This window comes from Sitodiplosis mosellana, unplaced genomic scaffold (genome assembly GCF_009176505.1).
Source record: "Sitodiplosis mosellana isolate CC-2019 unplaced genomic scaffold, AAFC_SMos_1.0 Smas_scaffold_6165, whole genome shotgun sequence".
Classification (NCBI taxonomy): domain Eukaryota; kingdom Metazoa; phylum Arthropoda; class Insecta; order Diptera; family Cecidomyiidae; genus Sitodiplosis; species Sitodiplosis mosellana.
In genome coordinates this window covers 1,221,557-1,240,568 of record NW_022601406.1, presented here as the reverse complement: position 1 = coordinate 1,240,568, position 19,012 = coordinate 1,221,557, and the positions used below count along the sequence as shown (strand labels likewise).

General features: G+C 34.5%; 1 protein-coding gene across 1 annotated transcript; it reads left to right on the top strand.

The window, feature by feature from the left end:
- The first annotated feature begins 2,743 nt into the window (after positions 1 to 2,743).
- On the top strand, positions 2,744 to 7,190 carry LOC129574674 (transmembrane protein 104 homolog). The gene is made up of 4 exons (XM_055456999.1): positions 2,744 to 4,085; positions 4,225 to 4,449; positions 4,769 to 5,073; positions 5,168 to 7,190. The coding sequence occupies exons 1-4, from the start codon at positions 4,029 to 4,031 to the stop codon at positions 6,222 to 6,224; spliced, it is 1,644 nt and encodes a 547-aa protein (XP_055312974.1). The 5' UTR covers positions 2,744 to 4,028; the 3' UTR covers positions 6,225 to 7,190.
- Positions 7,191 to 19,012: the final 11,822 nt, after the last annotated feature.

Here is a 19,012-nt window from a genome sequence, read left to right as displayed (position 1 = left end):
AAATGACTCATGATTTATCCATCATCAATTTTAATGAAACTGATGTCGATGGCGTTGTTATTTTGGCCGCATTCAATGTTTCGCATCCAATGGTGAATTGTATATTAGATTGAAAAGACCGTTGAATCAACGACATAATATTTAAAGAGAGAGAGAGAGAGAGAGAGAGAGAGAGAAAACAAAAATTATTATAGCCTAAAAGAAGAATGGCATGTACCATAAAAATGAATGTAGCGGTGAATGAGCGAAATCGCCTTTTCGTCCGAAAAGACAAATGCGAGGAGATGACGATGCCTTTTACGAAGGTGTATTTGTGCACTGCTGCACATATGCCTGTATGTGTATGTGTGCGTCCCTCTCTTTCTCTGTGTGCGTGTTTGTGTAAATGCTCCAGCTATGTATTGCAAGTAATTGGTATTTATCGGTCGAAATGACGAATAATTGAAAGAAGAAAAATCGGTAGAAATGAGCGACAAAGGGAAAAATCAACAATTTTTCGTTGAACTCGGCATATTCGGTGTGCGTGTGTGTGCATGTTGTTGTTGTTGTTTTTTTATTATTTCTTCTTCTTCTTCTTCATTCTACGTTTGCCACTTGCATTTGTACTTGTGCTGACGGTTGGTGGTGCTCGTATGCTGCTGTTCTCGTTGCCGTTGCTGTTACCGTGAATGTGCATGCACATTTGCCTGCTGTGTGTACCGGGGCTGTGAGAGAGAACTGCACACCAGCAAGCACAGACAGAGAGTGTGAGAGAAAGACGATAGGTATTTTCCGTGGAAGTGGTTTCCACTTGAAATTCACTTTGAAAACTCTCTTAACGTCGTATGTATCCCGATTAATTTATGAATGTTGGTGGTGTTTCGTTCTACGCCATTTTCTTCTCCGGTATCTCTCGTTTTTGGTCGGGAAGAAACTCGAAATATATCTTATTAATTGCATGCGATAGCATGCATTATACTTCATATAGCATTCATACGGAAAACGATTCCGTGCATCGATATACACTTGAAATGGTCGTTGTTCTTTTCAACATATAGAGAGGTTCATTTCTTGCTTGAATTTTCGTAATTTTTTTTTTTAATTCTTCCTTTTCGATTATCGCATGGATCCAGAGCGAACAGAGAGAGAGAGAGAGAGAGAGAGAGAGAGAGAGAGAGAGAGAGAAAGAGAGAGAGAGAGAGAGAGAGCGAGCGAGCGAAAAAAAAGAAGAGCAAGGAAAGAAAGCAAAGAGCCAGGCATGAAGAAACACCGCGCAAAGCAAGAGAACGTTGTTGAGAGAGAAAGAACGCGAGAGAGAGAGAGCAACATACGATCGGCACCACTAATGGATTTGGAAATATTTGTCCGATTTATCATGTATTTTTAAACCGCAAAGAGTATATGAAGCCCCGATATCAACGGTTGTGCCTGTGCAAATGGACACACATTTCACTGCATATCGAAATGGTGCAAGTCTCTTATTCTCTCTCTCTCTCTCTCTCTCTCTGTCGCGGCCCGACCATCGATATGACATATCTTTCTGGTTCTATTCACTTCTCTGTTGTTGTCGGTTTTTTTTTCATTCATTAATTTTCTGTCGTTCGTTTTCCCCAAACCTTATTTTTTTTATTAAATTTGCTTAAATTAAATTTTCCATGCCTGATATGAACACTTATGGCCACGAGAATTAAAAAAAAAACACACACGAATCGAACGATCAAAATTTTTCATAATTTGTTTTCTCTCTGTCTCTCTCTCATTCGATTCGTCACTGTTCGCAACATTGTTGTTGTTGGGATTCGTCCGTTTGTATTCGGTCATCAAGTGAGAGAGTGACTGCGAGATCGTCCCCGTTGCACTGTCATTTAAATGTTGCGAGCGACTATCGCGCGGCCGTATGATAATGGAATATTTACGACAAAATGAAATGTCTATAATGCAGTTTGAGTTTGATATGCGTTAAGTTTATTGACGCATTAATAACAACGCGCATAACACACAGTGCAATAGCCCGAAGCGGGACCAACCGACCGACCGTTCGACCGTTCGACCAATTTCATTTCAATGTAATAAAAATCGCTTTGGCTAGATTTGGTTAACGACTCTGATAGCACTTGTGCGATGGGCAATGCATAATGAATTTTTCGTCGTTTTGTTTTTTTTCTGGTTTCTCCGTTCCTTCGGTCCGTATTTTGTGTGTTGTTTGTTTTGTGGGTTTTATTTTTCTTTGCTCTATCTCGGTTTTATATTCGGTATTTCGTGCGCACTAATTTTTTTTATCCATTTTTCCTATTGCCGAACCAAAAGCATACCAGTCAATATCAGACTTGATTGGATGACAAAGGCATTGGCGATGTGGATGATGATTCATCTTGTCATAGACACATAATATCTCGAATAAACCATTCGACTTTGTTAATGGAACCCGATGATATTGTTTCTGTGGTCGAAGTCTTTTTAAACTAGTTTAGTTCATGTTTTTTCTGTGATGATATCACACATTGGCGTATACATGGAGCAAAGCGGCCGTTACAAGTGCCGATTAGCTGAGAATGTTCCATTTTCATTCCATGTTCTCTCTCTCTCTGGATTGATTAAATGGCATCACTTCACTCATCTCAAAATAGGTTATAATCAGAGCGGCTGAACAAGAGTGAGAGTGAGAGAGACGAAGAGTCACTTTCATAGCCATTGTTGTTATCAATCTTTGACTTTGAAATGTAAGCTGATCTTTTGCCACTTGCAGCAACACAGCAAATGGATAGCATGCCTTTTAAAAAAAAATATTCGAACCGATTAATCAGAATTAGTCGATTCGTTGTCATTTAAACACGACGCAGGATATTCTCCATTTTTATTGCTATTTTTTCTTCTTGTTCTTCGTTCTTTTGTGTGAGCGAGTGCATTTTTGTTTTGGTTTTGAAAGAAGGGATTCCATGGGAATTTCGTTCAATTTGATGTTATCAGCTGATTTTTTCCTCGTTAAAAGCCCAAAAGAAAAACGTGTGTCAAACTAGTGATAATGCATGGAAACAGTTTATTTGCATTTAAAATTTAAATCACAATCAAATTACATAATAGAAACATTCAAAATCACGTCATAGAAACAACAATTGACCTATGAAAATCTAGCGTATTTTCAACGCGATGGAAAACCTATTTGAAATTTAACTTCTTAACGCTTGTAGCCAATTCTAATGAATATAATTTGAAATTCGATTCTTTTGGCGGTTAAAGAACCATATTCATACATTGCGAACGCACCCCAGCCGTACCAGCATTTTCATTGTATTCTTTCGCATGAGTTCACCGAGACGTATACGTATTGGATCTGTCAAACAAACACAGTCGAAACAATGACAACTGAGTGCTGAAACAATCTCTCGCTCTCTCTCTCTCTCTCTCTCTCTCTCTCTCTCTCTCTCTCTCTCTCTCTTCCACTGTGCAAAATACACAACACAACAGACAGAAGTTAAAAAAAAATACACAGAAAAGAGAGACGAAGCTGAAAGACACAAATGACGACATCAAAGAACGAAACAACAAAAAAAGAGATACAAAGAAGTTTATTATAATGATTGTTAGTGTATTAAAGCGTTTGTGAAATTATCAGAGCAGATTAAAATAAAACAGCGACGACGCTTTGTGTGTTCCGGATCGAAAATCGGTTTACAAATCACTAAAACGCATATGACAAACCCAATTGTAAACATAAAATAGCCAAAACGAGAGGATTTCCTCTGTTTTTTTTTTATTTCCTTCGTTTTCACTTTGTGTTCCTACATAAAAAATTATTGTTTGTATTTTGGTTTTTTGCTCTTGAGTTGTGTTGTCGTCATCGCGTTCAGTAGAAATTATCCAAAGTAGATCAGCAATTTTTTTCCGTCGTACATATGTTAAAATTTCGCTGTACTTAGCAACGATTGCTGCGTTTTTTCGAACGGGAACCGATTGAATAAATATTACAACAGTCCAGCGATTTGAAACGTCAATGCGAACAAAAGTGTCGTGGTTTCAGTTAATGTGAGGCAATTGTAAGTGGCACAGAGATGCCGAGCTTAAGAGAGAATCGATCCGGATCCAGTGATGATGGATATTCATCATGGGTAAGTCATAATTTTTTTTTTTTTGGTTTCAACATTTCATTTTATCATTTCGTTGGATTATTCCGCCTTTTTACGATATGTTTCAATTATGACAAAAATAATTCATTTTTCTTTGGGATTTCAATTCTATTCCAACCAGATTGGTTTGATGTTTTTATTCAATTTAATCGTTGGAACGGGTGCACTTACGTTACCTTCGGCCTTCGCCAAAACGGGATGGCTGCTGGGCTTGGTTCTCATTACAATATTGGCATTTATCAGCTATATGACGGTCACATTTGTGATTGAAACAATGGCTTGTGCAAATGCCATCTACTATTGGGGTCGATTGGAACAGCTTAAGCGAGAACGAGAACGCGAAGGTGTAAGTAGAAATAATGCAGTAAGAGAAAATAGAGACAAAACAAACTCAAAAGTAGCACATTTTTATTTAAGAACTTTTTTTTATTGGTACAACTAGAGTCTTGAGTAGAAAACAAGTGTTTATTCCGAAAAAAAAACAGATACAATTGTGTCAGTATTTAAATTCTGATGAATAATAATTTCAGATGTGAAAAAAGTTTTGGTTTTTATTAGATTCAAACTCTAACTAAACTCAATGCCATTGAGTCAAAAAAACTGACTCAGAAATTCATATCCAGTCTCTTTAAAACTAATTCTCTCTCTTTTCCCATGTCCTCCAGTACGTGCCACAGGATCCGGATTCAAATACCGAAGAGGATAATGATTCGGCGATAGTAAATGATTTAGAGCCGAATCGTCTGATTCAAAATGACAATGTCAACAGTACCATTGAGCATATGCCGTTGTTTTCGCAACGAACACGATACTATGAAATCGAAACGAAAATCGAACTGGTCGATATGGCACGCATTTTTTTCAATGATAAGGGTCGTGTGCTATTTTTCCTGTGTTTTGCCATCTACTTGTACGGTGATTTAAGTATTTACTCAGCTGCTGTTGCGAAAACACTACGAGATGTCATTTGGTGAGTGTGATATAATGGTTTCGATTCCAATTGGATTTTATGTATTAAAGCAGGCATATGACACAATTCCTCCTCTCTTCTTCTTCTTCTACAGTACACGAAACAGTGCCTTTGCCAATGCAACAGATGATGAGTTGGACGCACAACCGTGCTGGACGAATGTGGATCCATTGAGTCAGTGGGCAAATTTTACTCGCCTCGATTGCTATCGAATGTCGTTGATCGGTTTCATTACACTATTGGGTCCGTTCACTTTTTTCAATGTACAAAAAACCAAGTATATTCAAATGTGTACGATCCTATTGCGTTGGATGGCCTTTTCAATAATGATCAGCATTGCAGTGCGACGGCTTATGGTGAATGGTCAACAAGGTTATCCACCAATTGCCAATCCATATGGAATGCCATCACTGTTTGGCACTTGCGTCTATTCATTCATGTGTCATCATTCGTTGCCCAGTTTAGTGGCACCGATTCGTGATAAAGGCGGTTTGCATAAAATGCTTTCAGCCGATTATATGCTCATCGCCGGATTTTATCTATTCCTTGCAGTGACTGGCTCATTTGCATTTGCACATCTTGAAGATTTGTACACACTGAACTTCATACCAACGGCCAAACAATCCGATATGTTCCTCGTGTTTATCGAATACTTTTTGGCACTATTCCCCGTCTTCACGTTGTCGGCCAGTTTTCCAATCATTGCCATCACACTGCGGAATAATCTCGAAGCATTGTTCATGGGAACAACAACAACACAAAGTAACACCAATCCAGATGCGGCCTATGCAAGTTTTTGCCAATTTTTATTGTGTCGTTGTACATTTCCGCTGTTGGCCATACTTCCACCAATTGTCATCACCTATTTCACCGATAGCCTGGCGAGTTTGGTCAGTTTTACGGGCAGTTATGCGGGCACAGGCATTCAATATATCATACCCGTTGCGCTGGTGTGGCAAGCACGAAAAACATGTCGCCAAATCTTGGGGCAGGGAATTATCAACGATTTTAGAAGTCCATTCCAAAGTGTTGTTTGGCTCATTTTCGTATTCGTCTGGAGTTGCACATCGGTGATACTCGTCACCGTCAACTTCCTCACACATTCAATTCACCAACAGCCCGCTCACCTTGGCATTCATTTAACACACTGATTCTATCAAAGCTGAATCATTTGTTTTCTTCGTTAAAAATTCGATTTTTTTGCACACCAAATTCATTCAGTTTGAAGTCAGACCATTTTTTTTTTAACTAGAAAAAAAACAATTCCAATTTTAACCATAACAACTTTTTATCTCCTTTAAATGTTTAACAATTATGACTGCAAATTGAATGGATTTAAGCGGCGAGAAAAATCGAATTTTCATGAATAACACGACCGATGGATTTACAACATTTGAATACCAAATCGAAGCAGCCAAAAACATCCTTACCTAAAACAATGCTGCGATGCCCAAATTGCATCGAAGCATAATGATTCTCAATTAGACCATAAGATAGATAAATTTATGTGAATAATTAAAAACATCTTCTTCTCCACAAAATCAAATGGAAGCTCATGTACACTTAGACCGTGATAAACTAAAAAAAAACAAAACAAACACTCTATAGATTTGTAAATATGTTATTTGGTGACAAAAACAAAAAGAAGAAGAATATTTTGAATTTTACATTTTAAACATTATGCGGATATTTAAGAATCTTCCTTTAAAAAAATACATGGAACATTACATCTTAAGCCAAAAAAAACTATATATATACGATAGAAAGCTATGAATTAATCAAACGAGTGGTGCATCGACTGAAAGCCTCAGGTTTTACATGTCGTAAAACAACAGCAAAGATGGAACAACTATTTAATTGTAAATGATATTGTTAACTTGAAAACTAAAAGAAAATGAATTAATTTTACGAATGTTTAACGCTATTCGCAAGAAGCAGACTAAATGGTGCGGTTAAAGATCCAGAATCAAGAACTGACAAACTATGAAATCTATTCGATATATATTTTTTTATTCATATTCTATTTTTTTGAAACATACCGAAAACAAGAGCAGCAACAATTGTGCAAAGTCTTTGCTTTTTTTGTAGAAACTTATTAAATGTATATTTCGATGGAACGAAACGTGTGTTTTATTTGAGAAAGAAAACGGAGTTTATTCTTCAGTGACCATTAATAGGGTGGATTGCAATATTATGTGAATAGGGAATTTATCTCTTCGAGACACACATGGCTGCGCAAAACTCATCAATTTTTTTTAACGAGATTCCGCCAATTGTATTCTCTCGCAATAATCTGGGGTTCGAATTTCATTATCTTTCTAACGTAAGGTGAAGATAGTTTAGAGTGACTAAAAAAAGGGTCACTGACATCACTTCTACAGATTAGAAATAATTAACCGTTCGGGGACAAATAATTTTGTTTATTTGTGAAAGTACAAGTAAGCCCCGCGTGCCCCTCCACTTGTATTGGTTTTACATTGAAGGATTACAGATTGCTCGTGCTACGCTTAACTCATACTCTTTTTTTTCATGACTCACAAATGCCGATGCAAATAATTATCCGTATCGGTGAAAGTGTTCGATTATAAGGATCGCAGTTACGGATAAAAATCTTTATCCGCACAATATAAGGTTTCAGAATTATAACGAACTTTTGTATTATAATCACCTTATAAAGCAAAACAGAGAAATACTCCATGCGTTTTGTTGACGATTTAAACAAAGTACACATAGAATAAGACTAAGGAATTAAGGAACAACACATGGAATCATATAGTCCGTAGGCGGCTCCATTTTTTTTCTGTTTCAGATAGTATTTCAAAATTTGAAATTCTGAAGGCACCAAATAAAATCTTGTCTCCAACTAATGGTTTTGAACGTTTTTTGAGCATTCAAATTGAATGCATATGGACTTATACGAACAAAAGCATCATGACATAGATGGCGCATTACTATTTAATGCAATCCACACACATTGTGATTCCGGAAACGGAAAACGGATATCCGTTCTTGGGTACAAAATCATGTACCCACAGCAGATAAGTGCACAAGCACCGCCTATATCATACCTATCACCCCAATGAGCCAAACACGTGCAATTATTGTGCATAGTAGATTTATTCCCAAATCGTGCACAATTCTTACACATATTGTGCCCAGAAACAAAATTTTATCTAAATAGGTCCAAAAATTGCACAATTTTTGCACTTTTAGTGCTACATTTAGCATTACATTAAGATATGCACAAATTTCAAACATTTAGCATTACATGTGTTCATTGGGACACTCATAGATTTTTTAAGTAAAAATTCATCTTTGTTGACGGTAAAGTTGCAATTTTTAACATTCGAAGGCGAATTTAGAGTATACACCCAACACGAGTTCGTCATGGTGTCCCATGAAAGTTGCGCCTTGTCTTATAGATTTCATTGGCACATAGTGTTTGCCTCCCATGTTGACCCGGTTTGAAGTGCAGAGGTCAAATGTGGAAAAAGTACAAAAACCACCCCAAACTGGGTAAACCTCAATCCACAACCCCAAATCGATTGCATTTTTGGATTCCTCGTCGAAAATTAGCTATACCTCCCGAACATTAGTTTTTAATAAAACCTCTCACTTTGGCTCAAATCATCTCTGAATGTGCAGTGTGAAAAATTGATATTTTTCTATACATTTAAACGGATTTTTTTGCGTTGCTTCGGTTTTTCTTCCATAACTCGTACCCCATATGCGATGGAGTACAACTTTGTTCAGCAAAGTTTTAGATCTCGTCAAAATCTACAATTTTGCCGCAGATAGTCATCACTTATCTATTATCAGTAAGGATATAACAGTATAATTGATAAGAGCTATCAAGGCCATTATCTCCTAAATGAAAGAGAAACCGAAAAAACGCAAAAAAATCCGTATAAATGTATAGAAAAATATCAATTTTTCACACTGTACATTCAGAGATGATTTGAGCCAAAGTGAGAGGTTTTATTAAAAACTAATGTTCCTGAGGTATAGCTCATTTTCGACGAGGAATCCAAAAATGCAATTTTTTTGGGGTTGAGGAGTGAAGTTTACCCAGTTTGGGGTGGTTTTTGTACTTTTTCCACATTTGACCTCTGCCCTTCAAACTGGGTCAACATGGGAGGTCAACACTATGTACCAATGAAATCTATGGGACCAGGCTCAACTTTTGTAGGATATAACCTATTTGCCCAGTTGAGTTTTAAAGGGTTAAAAATGCATCGAAAGTGTTGGGGATGAATTTTTTTAACATTCGAAGGCGAATTTAGAGTATACACCCTACACGAGTTCGCCATGGTCAGATTTAATATTGGGAGCCGCTTAAGTGACCCCATAGTTTAATAATCTTCAATCGCTTGCCGATAACAGAGGAGCATATGTTATACATATTAACGACGTGCGAGTCCATAGTTTGAAAAACTTAAAAGTTAATGAACTTGAAAGCTTTTCAAACGTCAAACGCACGAAAAAAACAGAGGAAACGTCTTGGGACGTTTGAATCCCAAGATCATTAAACGTCTGTCACCCGAACACGACACAACAACACATGGAATCATATATTCCGTATGCGGCTCCATTTTTTCTGTTTCAGATAATATTTTAAAATTTAAAATTCTGAAGGCACCAAAAAAATCTTGCCTCCAACTAATGGTTTTGAACGTTTTTATGTCCTTCACAATGAAAAAAAATCAGATTTGTGCATCACAGGAGAGCTTCAAAGTGAGAACTCCCAAAGTAAAGAATATCGTGTGGATAAAAGCTATTATGAACTATTTACGGTCAATAATGCTGATTCAAAGTGCTCAGACTTTAATTAAAGTCCAAAGTCAAAATTTTTGTTAGTGGATATTTTTGAAATGTTTCGTTGGCATGAAAATTGTTGGGCCCAATAATGATGTTTTGCATCAAAACATCCGAAGGTTTCATTATTTTTTAGGATTTTTTTGAGATTTTCCGTTAAAGTCTGGACTTAAATTTTTTTTTTTTTCTTCGCGTTTTTGAGCGGCTTTATTGATAGAATGGAATGAATTAGGACAATTAATGATGATCTGACCCAAAAAAGCCGTCAGGAATTAACCTATTTTTTGGATTTTTTTCGATTTTTAAAATTTTTCACGATTTTTATTTTTCATTTTTCCTGGCATTTTTCGAGAAATTTCAATGCGAACATATTTGGGCATAAATAGAGGTTTTACATCACAAAAATTTTTAAAGTCCAGACTTTAACGGGAAAATCTCAAAAAAATAATGAAACCTTCGGATGTCTTGATGCAAAACATCATTATTGGACCCAACAATTTTCATGCCAACGAAACATTTCAAAAATATCCACTAACAAAAATTTTGACTTTGGACTTCAATCAAAGTCTGAGCACTTTGAATCAGCATTAAAAAATGCAAATATACGATCATGCTCTACGATTTTTTTTCCATATTTTTATACAATCGTACATGATTGAAAATATTGTCCACCGATTTGGAATCGGACTTTGATATGTATAGCCGTTCAACTGGCCCAACCCACCATTCACGATCAAGTGTTTCAATACTTACGGAATACTGACATCAAGGCCACTTGTCATCTGTTTTGAACTCTCTGCGTTCGAACTTAGAACGTCCTTTTTTCATAGATAAATCGAAAATGAAATTTGATTTTCAAAAGGTAAAGAAAAACGTCTCCAGAAAGTTACCTCAAAAATGTCGCCCAAGAAAACTTGCTTCAAAACCAGCTCCAATTCAACGATTCTAAAGGGAAGAAGTCCAAAATAAAACGTTTGCCATTTTTTTTAAAGCAAAACACAGTCATTTTTATTCATTTTTCAATTGTCCAGCTGTTTTGTCACTGTATTCGTAAAAGCAATTATTTCCAGGATCGCGTTTACTGCTTTTATCCTTTTGCTCTTGGTTTTATTTTTTCAATAATTTTGTTGTTGTTGTCTCGTAGAAGTTAATACAATTTTTTTAATTAAAATTTAATATATAGAATGACATGGACAGCTCAACAAAAAAATGTGTTTCGTTTGAAAGTGTTTGTTTGAATTTCATTTTCTCAGACAAAAATCTACGTTTAAATTGTGTTTTATCGCAGATGTTTGCCAACGAAACGGATTTTTTTCTTTTCTCGAGCTATTCGCGTGTCATGAACGTTTAGTGTTTATCTTAATAACATTTTCATTTTTTTTTCATTAAATATATTAATAGGAGTTACTATTTGATGCAGTGTTTATGTGTTTGAAATTGATCTGAACAAATGTTACTCTGTTTGTTGTTTCCGAAAAAATTTCTGAGGTTATGATGAAGCCAATGATTCGTTTTGTGTACCCCTTTGCGATGCCGTTCAGAAACTAAGATTTTTGGAGCGACAATGGGGCCCAAAAAAAAACCCGAATCGATCGGCAGCTCGTTGATTTTGTTGAAATTTTTTTTTACAAAAAAAAAATGCAAGTACGAAATTTCCTGATACGTGCTCATTCTCAACATGAAAAGTAACAAGCAAATGTGAGTTTTTATATTATATTAATTCTCATTAAATCGTATATCATTTGAATCAGTTTTTATTTTTGTTAAATTTTCGAGTTTGGCTTTTCAAATAAGAATAGCTTCCAACAGTAGTGTGACTCTTGGCCGATACTCTCTTTCTCTCTCGTTCGTTCGTTCATTCTATGTTTGGTTTTTTCCATCAATTTTTTTTTGTTTATTTCTTCCTAATTATTTAGTTTCTTCAGACTTTGATAAATTGAAAAAAAAAAATAAGAAAAACTGCTATTTAGTGTGTGTCGCTTTCTCTTTCGTTCACTCTTTGTTTTTTTTTCTTCTCTTCATCTTAAGAGCTGTGAGGGGGCGGGAATTTCCGATTCGTTTTTCTCTTGGTTAGAAAAAACTATGCTTCTTTGTTTATAAAAAAAAAGAAGAACAAGTTTGAGATAAATTCTTACGTACAAAAATCGATTTGTTATTTTTTGAACAAATATTCTTCGTGTCAAAGAAAATGGCAATTAATTTGCGAAATTTGTTTGATTTTTTTTTCTTCTCTCAAGGGTTGCCCTTAGATTTGTTGTTCCATTTTTTAAATAGTTTTAACTATGATTCAACTGTATATTCTTTTAAATAGTTTTTTAATGATTTTTTCTTTTTTGTTTTCTTTGATTCGTCGTATTAAAGTAGTGATTCTGTTTTATACTGTATTATGATATAGAAGAAATGCACTCTTCGGAAACGTTTCTTTATTTTCGTAAATTTTATGTGTGGATTTCGTTTTCACAGAAATTGTTTTTGTTTGTTTTTTTTTTTCATTGTGTGTGTTGAGTTAGTTACCTTAGTTAGCAAAATGTCTTGACTCATTTGACAAAAGAAAAAACTTGATTGGAGCATGTGTGTCTTTGTAGGTCGTATCTTTTTTTTGGTTTTAAATTTAAAATCATCGTCGTTGGTTATCAATGATCATTTGTTGAAAGGAAAAAAAAATCAATGTTAAAAATGCATTGATCATTTGGGTTGCTCATTGACTAATTACTGCTTTGCGCAGCAAGCCAGCAAAACAAAGGAATTACAACGAAAAACCAAAAAAAAAATTCGCACATAGTTGTTTATTAACAACTTTGTGTTTGAATACTACAGAATTTCGTCGACAGAAAGGAAAAGTATTGGTACGAAATAAGTTATTAATAATATAAATCACTAACTGTACGAAAAACAAATACGCATAAGGATTGAATGCAAAACTAAGCACATTCAAAACTAAAAAAAAAGAACTCAGGGAAACAATTATTTGTTGAAATGATGGGGTGATGGTGGTGGTGGTGGTGGCTGCTTGAAGAATGATTGAATTAATGTTGTGACAAGAAATAGAACCCAAATCTAAACTATGAAGACATAATTGCGCAGCAGAAACGAATTTTTGCATTCGGAAGCATAAAAAAGAAAACGGAAACCCTTGGTTTTAATCTAATTAACATCATCTTATTTCATTTTTTTTCCTGAATATGTTTGTGAGATAGTTGTGTGTGTATGTGTGATTGTGAGTTAGACAATTTGAAAGAAAAATAGAATAACATCATTTGTGAATGAGGTTTGCATCATTCATCGTCATAAAATGGTTCAATGTATAATAATCAAATCGGACCGAAATTTATTTACTCGTTTTTTTTTTTTAGTTCAACAAATTTGACTGAGTTTGGTGTGTGTCTCAAGAGGCACAATTACACTAGAAAAACGAAAAACACACGAAATAATTTGGTCTTGGATTCGTTCTTTTCATTTTTCGCTCCACGCTCTCGCGAGGTGAAGAAAAAAGAGAAGAAAAAAACGTGGTAGTTTCTTATTTTTTGAATCGTGTGTGTGTTTGTTTTTTTTTTGTTTAAAATATCCCGTAAATTGGTTTGCGTATCGTATTTTACTTGTTGGTTTGTATTTTTTTTCATTTTAAATTACAAATCATCACTAGCCTTTGGTTTGTATGTGTTTTGCTCTGTAGTTTTTTTTTTTTCATTTCACTTAATGGTATAATGCATACTTTGATTTTGTTTTATTTTCGTTTTGCTTTGTTTTTTTTTCTTGTTTAAATTCTTTTAAATACTCCATTTAATGTAAATTTACTTGTTTTGTGTATTTCACATGTGTACCGCTTCTCTAGTCAACAAATTTGAAATAGCTAAAGATTTGTAACGTGTGAGTTTTGTGTGTTTGTCTCCTTTTCTTTCATTTTTTTTTTGTTTGTACAAAACTAAAATTAGAAACGTTTATGCGGTAAAAAATATCGCTGTTTGCAAAAATAGGCAAATGTATCCATTTGTCGCAGTCATCTATCAATCAATGCAGAAAAATAAATGTTTTGTGGTCGAGCGATATTAATTCGAATCGAATTTAAGGCAAGTATTAAATATTCATGAGAGAAAGAAAAGGGATTTCTTTTCACTCTGAAATAGAAAAAAAACGATGATTGAATAGAAAAAAAAGTGGTTGTGTTTTTGCTACAGCGTAATTTAAAAAAAGAGAATTGTAACTGCAGAACAAGAAAAGCTTTGAATTTTTTTTTGTTTATCATAAAGCCAAATCACAGATTAGTTTTTCCATATCAAAACAGAACAATGAAGAAAAAAAATGTTTGTATTTGTGTTTGTGTCACGAATCCAGGTCATTGGATTGGGGTCCAATTTGGAATTTCTAGCTAATAGTGGAGCTAGATAGTGTGTATCACAGGGCCAAGCACCCAGAGAAAGGAGTGCAAAATGCTGCCTATGTTGATCACTATTTGAACACAATATGCTATTGAATTCATCACGATTTTTGTTTCTTCTTTTAAATAAGTAAGCAATATAATATTTCCCATTGGTTGAAATATAATATGAAAGTGTCTCTGTGGTTGAATCACAATTGATTCGATTGAGATCACATTGCTTGATGATTGGCTGGTGATGAGTGGTGGTGGCCGGCGGTTGAAGACGAAGCTTCAATCCGAAAACGAAGCTGGTTGAAGCCGGCGCCATGAATTTTGACTTGATCTTCGTTGTCATCGATTCTCACAACAGCATCATCATCAAATAGACAGAACACTGCCAATAATCTAAATATTACTTCATCTCTCTATGTCAAGTTAAATGGAGCAAGTGTTTGTTGACATTCATGTTATCGTTTCTTTTTGGTAAAAATTAATCGATTGTTGAGTTATCAGTCAACAATACGTAGTGTATTTTTCTTTCGTTCATTTAAATTTATTTTAGCTATACTCTGTTTCTAAAACACATTTTCAACCAAGTGCTTGATTTGACTAGAATTTATCATAGTAAAATTTGTCATTTTTTTTTTTCTTCTTCAATTTTGAACCAATGTTTTCATCAAATAAATTTCGATTTTGTGTGTCGTTTGGTCAGTTTGGTTTTTCTTTTTTACATTGAAATCATTTTGAATCATTCGTTTTCTTCAAATTCAACTTTGAACAATATGTGTTATTTTTGGTGTGTTATTCTATTTTGCTTCGTTTAGCTGATTTTTCCCTCTTCTTTTTCATTTTGTGCTAGTAGAAAAATGGATACGGACCAAAAATACTATATAATGTCATTTAACTAGCTACATAAAAAAGGAAAGATTTATGAAACTAAATCGAAAAAAAAAACGAATTTCAAATGGAATTTGATTTGTGTGTGCAGACACATGCACATGGCACACAAAACAAAATTCACACATTTTGTTTTCTTTTTGTTTGTTATTTTTTTTCTCATTAATACACACGTTTAATGTTAAGGTCGGATAGAGACGCACATGTCCGCTCCAAAAAAAAAATCAAAATTTTTCTGTATTCCATATTTTTTTTCACTCTCTTTTTTTTAATAGAATCGATTTTTCTTGAAAAAAAAAATGTTTTCTTCTTTCTGTTCAAATTCATCCATACATAAATCGTCGATAAGTACCATTTGTTTTTATATATGCTTTTTCCCCGTGTGTTTCTGACTGTGAGTGAGTGAGTGTGTTTTTTTTTATTCGTCTTCACATCACTTCGCTTCATTTCATTCTGATTTAAAGAGGAAGAACAAACAAACAAATTAAAAAGAAATAATAATTATCATAAAAAATATAAATCTATGATATATCACTTTGATTTCCCTTCCATTTCTTTTCATTTTGTGTAATTAGAGTTATTCTCGTGAATTTTTAATTTTCAAATTCTTCTATCATGTTCGTGCGATTCGTAACGAGAAAAATTGATATCCATGTATGCGTGTGTGTGTTTAAATTTGTTTTTTTCCATTCTGATATAAATTGCCGAATAAATATGCAAATGGAATAGATGAGAGGAAACGAGTAGTCAAGGGTAGTCGTATTTTGTGTTCACAATTTCCGATGGAAATATATACCATACGATAACATTCTCTTTTGATTTCCGTTAATTCCGTTTTTCATTTGGCGCTCTGGAAAATATGCACGTCTATTTTTCGGGTGATAACACCCAAAGGAGAAACAAACAAACGGAAAAACAGTGTCTGTATACAGAAAAATGAAAAAGTGAATAAATGTTGCGTCTGGACGCGGGGGCTTTCGATAAATTTGGTTTTGGATCTTGTGTAAAAGGTTCAATCGTGCGGATTCGTGAGTTCGGTTCATGTTCAAGCACGAATTTCACATTTTCGGCTCGCAAAATTGCACCGCTTTTGTGTGACTCAATTCGTTCAATTTTTGCTCATTTTGCCACAAGCTTTCAATTTCAAGTAACTAAGCTTCCATTCTTCTTTTTCAATTGCTTTCGCTCCGGATGGAAATTGGATCGAAACAGACATACAAAAAAAGGAATCCGAACTGCGATGAAAAACAAGAAGAATCAACAACAATTTTTTCCATTATCTATTTTCTTTTGTATTTTTGAATGTGTATTATTGTAGGCACATGGATTGTTAAGCGAATAGCGTGAGCAATTTTAATCGCTTTTCTTTTGAGTGTAGAAACGGAAGGCCAATGAAACTATGAAAGGCAATCGACTCATATGAAAATCGATTTGTTTGGCGTCAAATTTTACTTTTGCATATTCTTATTCTTGAGTAGCAAATTATGTGTGCCTCACATATCGTCCATTTACAATCTCCGGCAGGCCCAAACAAAAGCCTCCCAACGGAAGATTTTAGTCATGCAACATTTTTTTTTCATTTCATGTGTATCCCATTAATAAACACTATTGAGTATATTCTGAATGTGTTATTTTTTGCAATTTCTGCAAAAAAAATATTTGTTTCGTTTTATGAATGGACACGACATTGTTTCGTGTTACGGATCTTCACGGTGTCTTCATTGATTCTAAATGAAAAGGTAAAAAAAGAGTGTGTGTGTGTGGGTGTGTGACGATGAAAGTAATAGTCACTGTATCATTTAATAAATAACTCTATTGGGTTGTGTTTGTTGTTTTCTTTTCATTCAGTTTCAGTTTCAGTTTGGTAATTTATTCAATGAGAGTGTATATCACAGATAAAATATTTTTCCTCATTTGTTTTCGTTCATTTTTAAAACGGCTGAGCCGATTTATCCAAGATAGAGAGAGATGATGTCTCTAGTCTCGGCGCTGCACTCATCACAGGGAGAATATATACTTTAATTCCGTTATTGTTATTCAGTTTCTTCTTCTTATTCTCATTTTTTCGGTTTCTGTTCGTCGTTCTCAACAGAAAGAATAAAAGAAAGAAAAAAGCATGTGGAATGGAATCTATACAGAATGAATGTTTTGCTTTGATCCACTTCACAATCATCATCGAAAAATTAATGAAAAAAAAAATTATGAACGAAATTTGAATAAAAAATGAAACACAAAGGTGAAATATGTATGCCTATGACTTCAGTCGATTCTTTTTCTCTTTGAATTAGACGGTAAATTTTCAGCAAAAAAAAGTATTTCTTCTCCGCTATTCAACTGATTTGGAACCATCTATGCGCGCATTCAATCGAACTAATTGCAAATTGGCTGTTGCGACTATGTAAATGAAAGTTAAATATAACAATGAAGAGGTTGAATTGAAGTGGCAGTTTTGTTTTTCTTGGTTAAATTCGATGGCTCGCTTTTTTTTTCCCGTAATCAATGCAAGAAAATAAAGGAAATTGATCTAAAACAACAAAATGTCTTTGGCACCGTTCAACAGAAGAAAAGGAAATTATAATTTGGAAATTGGTCGCACGATGTGTGACGGAGTTTTTTCGGTACAAAATTATTGTATTCATGTGGCCATGCAACATTGTTCTAATCGAAATTTTCGGCCCTCGAAAAATGTTGCGGCCCATTCGATTGAACGAATCCAATCTTGTGTGTGTATATGTGTTTTCGCGCATAAAACTAATCAAGCTTCGAAGTGTGCAAACTAATTTATAGATCACAATTTTATCAAATCGCCTTTTGTGTGAATCAGCTGCCCGAATATTCGTGTTTATTGCGATGAAATTCTCTATTCTCAAATATTCGAGCCTCTTTGTTATTTAATTGTTCGGCTTTACTTGGCCGAACGAGGAGAAAATGGTGAAAAATAGAACTAATTGTCAAAACCCAAGTGAAATCCCTTGGGCACAGATTTCGAGTACAATTTTTCTTCTTGTGTGTAAATCACATCATTTAAATTAAACACATAATATGCTGTTGTTGTTGATATAATTCAGTTAGCGATCACGTGTACTTTGCTTTTTCTCTTACATCCGAATTGATGTGAAATGAGTGGTTTTGTGTGCGGTGTGTGTGTGTGTGTGACTCTCAGAATCTAAGTCTCTAGTTCTTAATTCTGAGACTCAGATATAAAATATCAGACACTGTCGGCGGAAACATTTGGCGAATGATGGTGTGATTGAATTAACACCTGTTTCGAGTCCACATACACGCATACACAACTCAAACAACTAAAAAAAAACGTTTTTATTCAACATTTTCTCGATTTTTTACCTTTGTATTGTATTAATGTCGTGCATTTACTGTACAAAATATTCGTTTCGGTTTAACAAGAGGAGCAAAGTGTGATTTTTTTTGTACCGATATCAAAATCACGCACAAAATCCACATTTCCGTTGTGTGTTTGTCACAAATGGTTTTGTGTGTATTTTCGCGAGAAAATTTTTTTTTGTTCTAAATCCTAGTTCACTCTTAAACTGATATCACATTTCCAAGTACGAAACGGTTGCGTCTATTCGGGTGTATAACAAATGGCTGTCAATCGTATCGAAATTGTCTGTGTAGCCGTGCATTTTTTTTCTTTGTCATCTCCATTTGAAGTACGGTAGCAATGCGAATTGTTGCATTTGCATCATGACCATACTAGGATGACCGTACCTTAATTGCTTGATTTTATTCATTTTTTTCCCTTGCTTCAGGGAAATTTTGCTATTGATTTAAATATTTTCGCCTAATGAATTTGTTTTTTTTTTCTTTAATGAGAAGATCTGAAGTTGCGTTTAACGTTTGAATTGAATT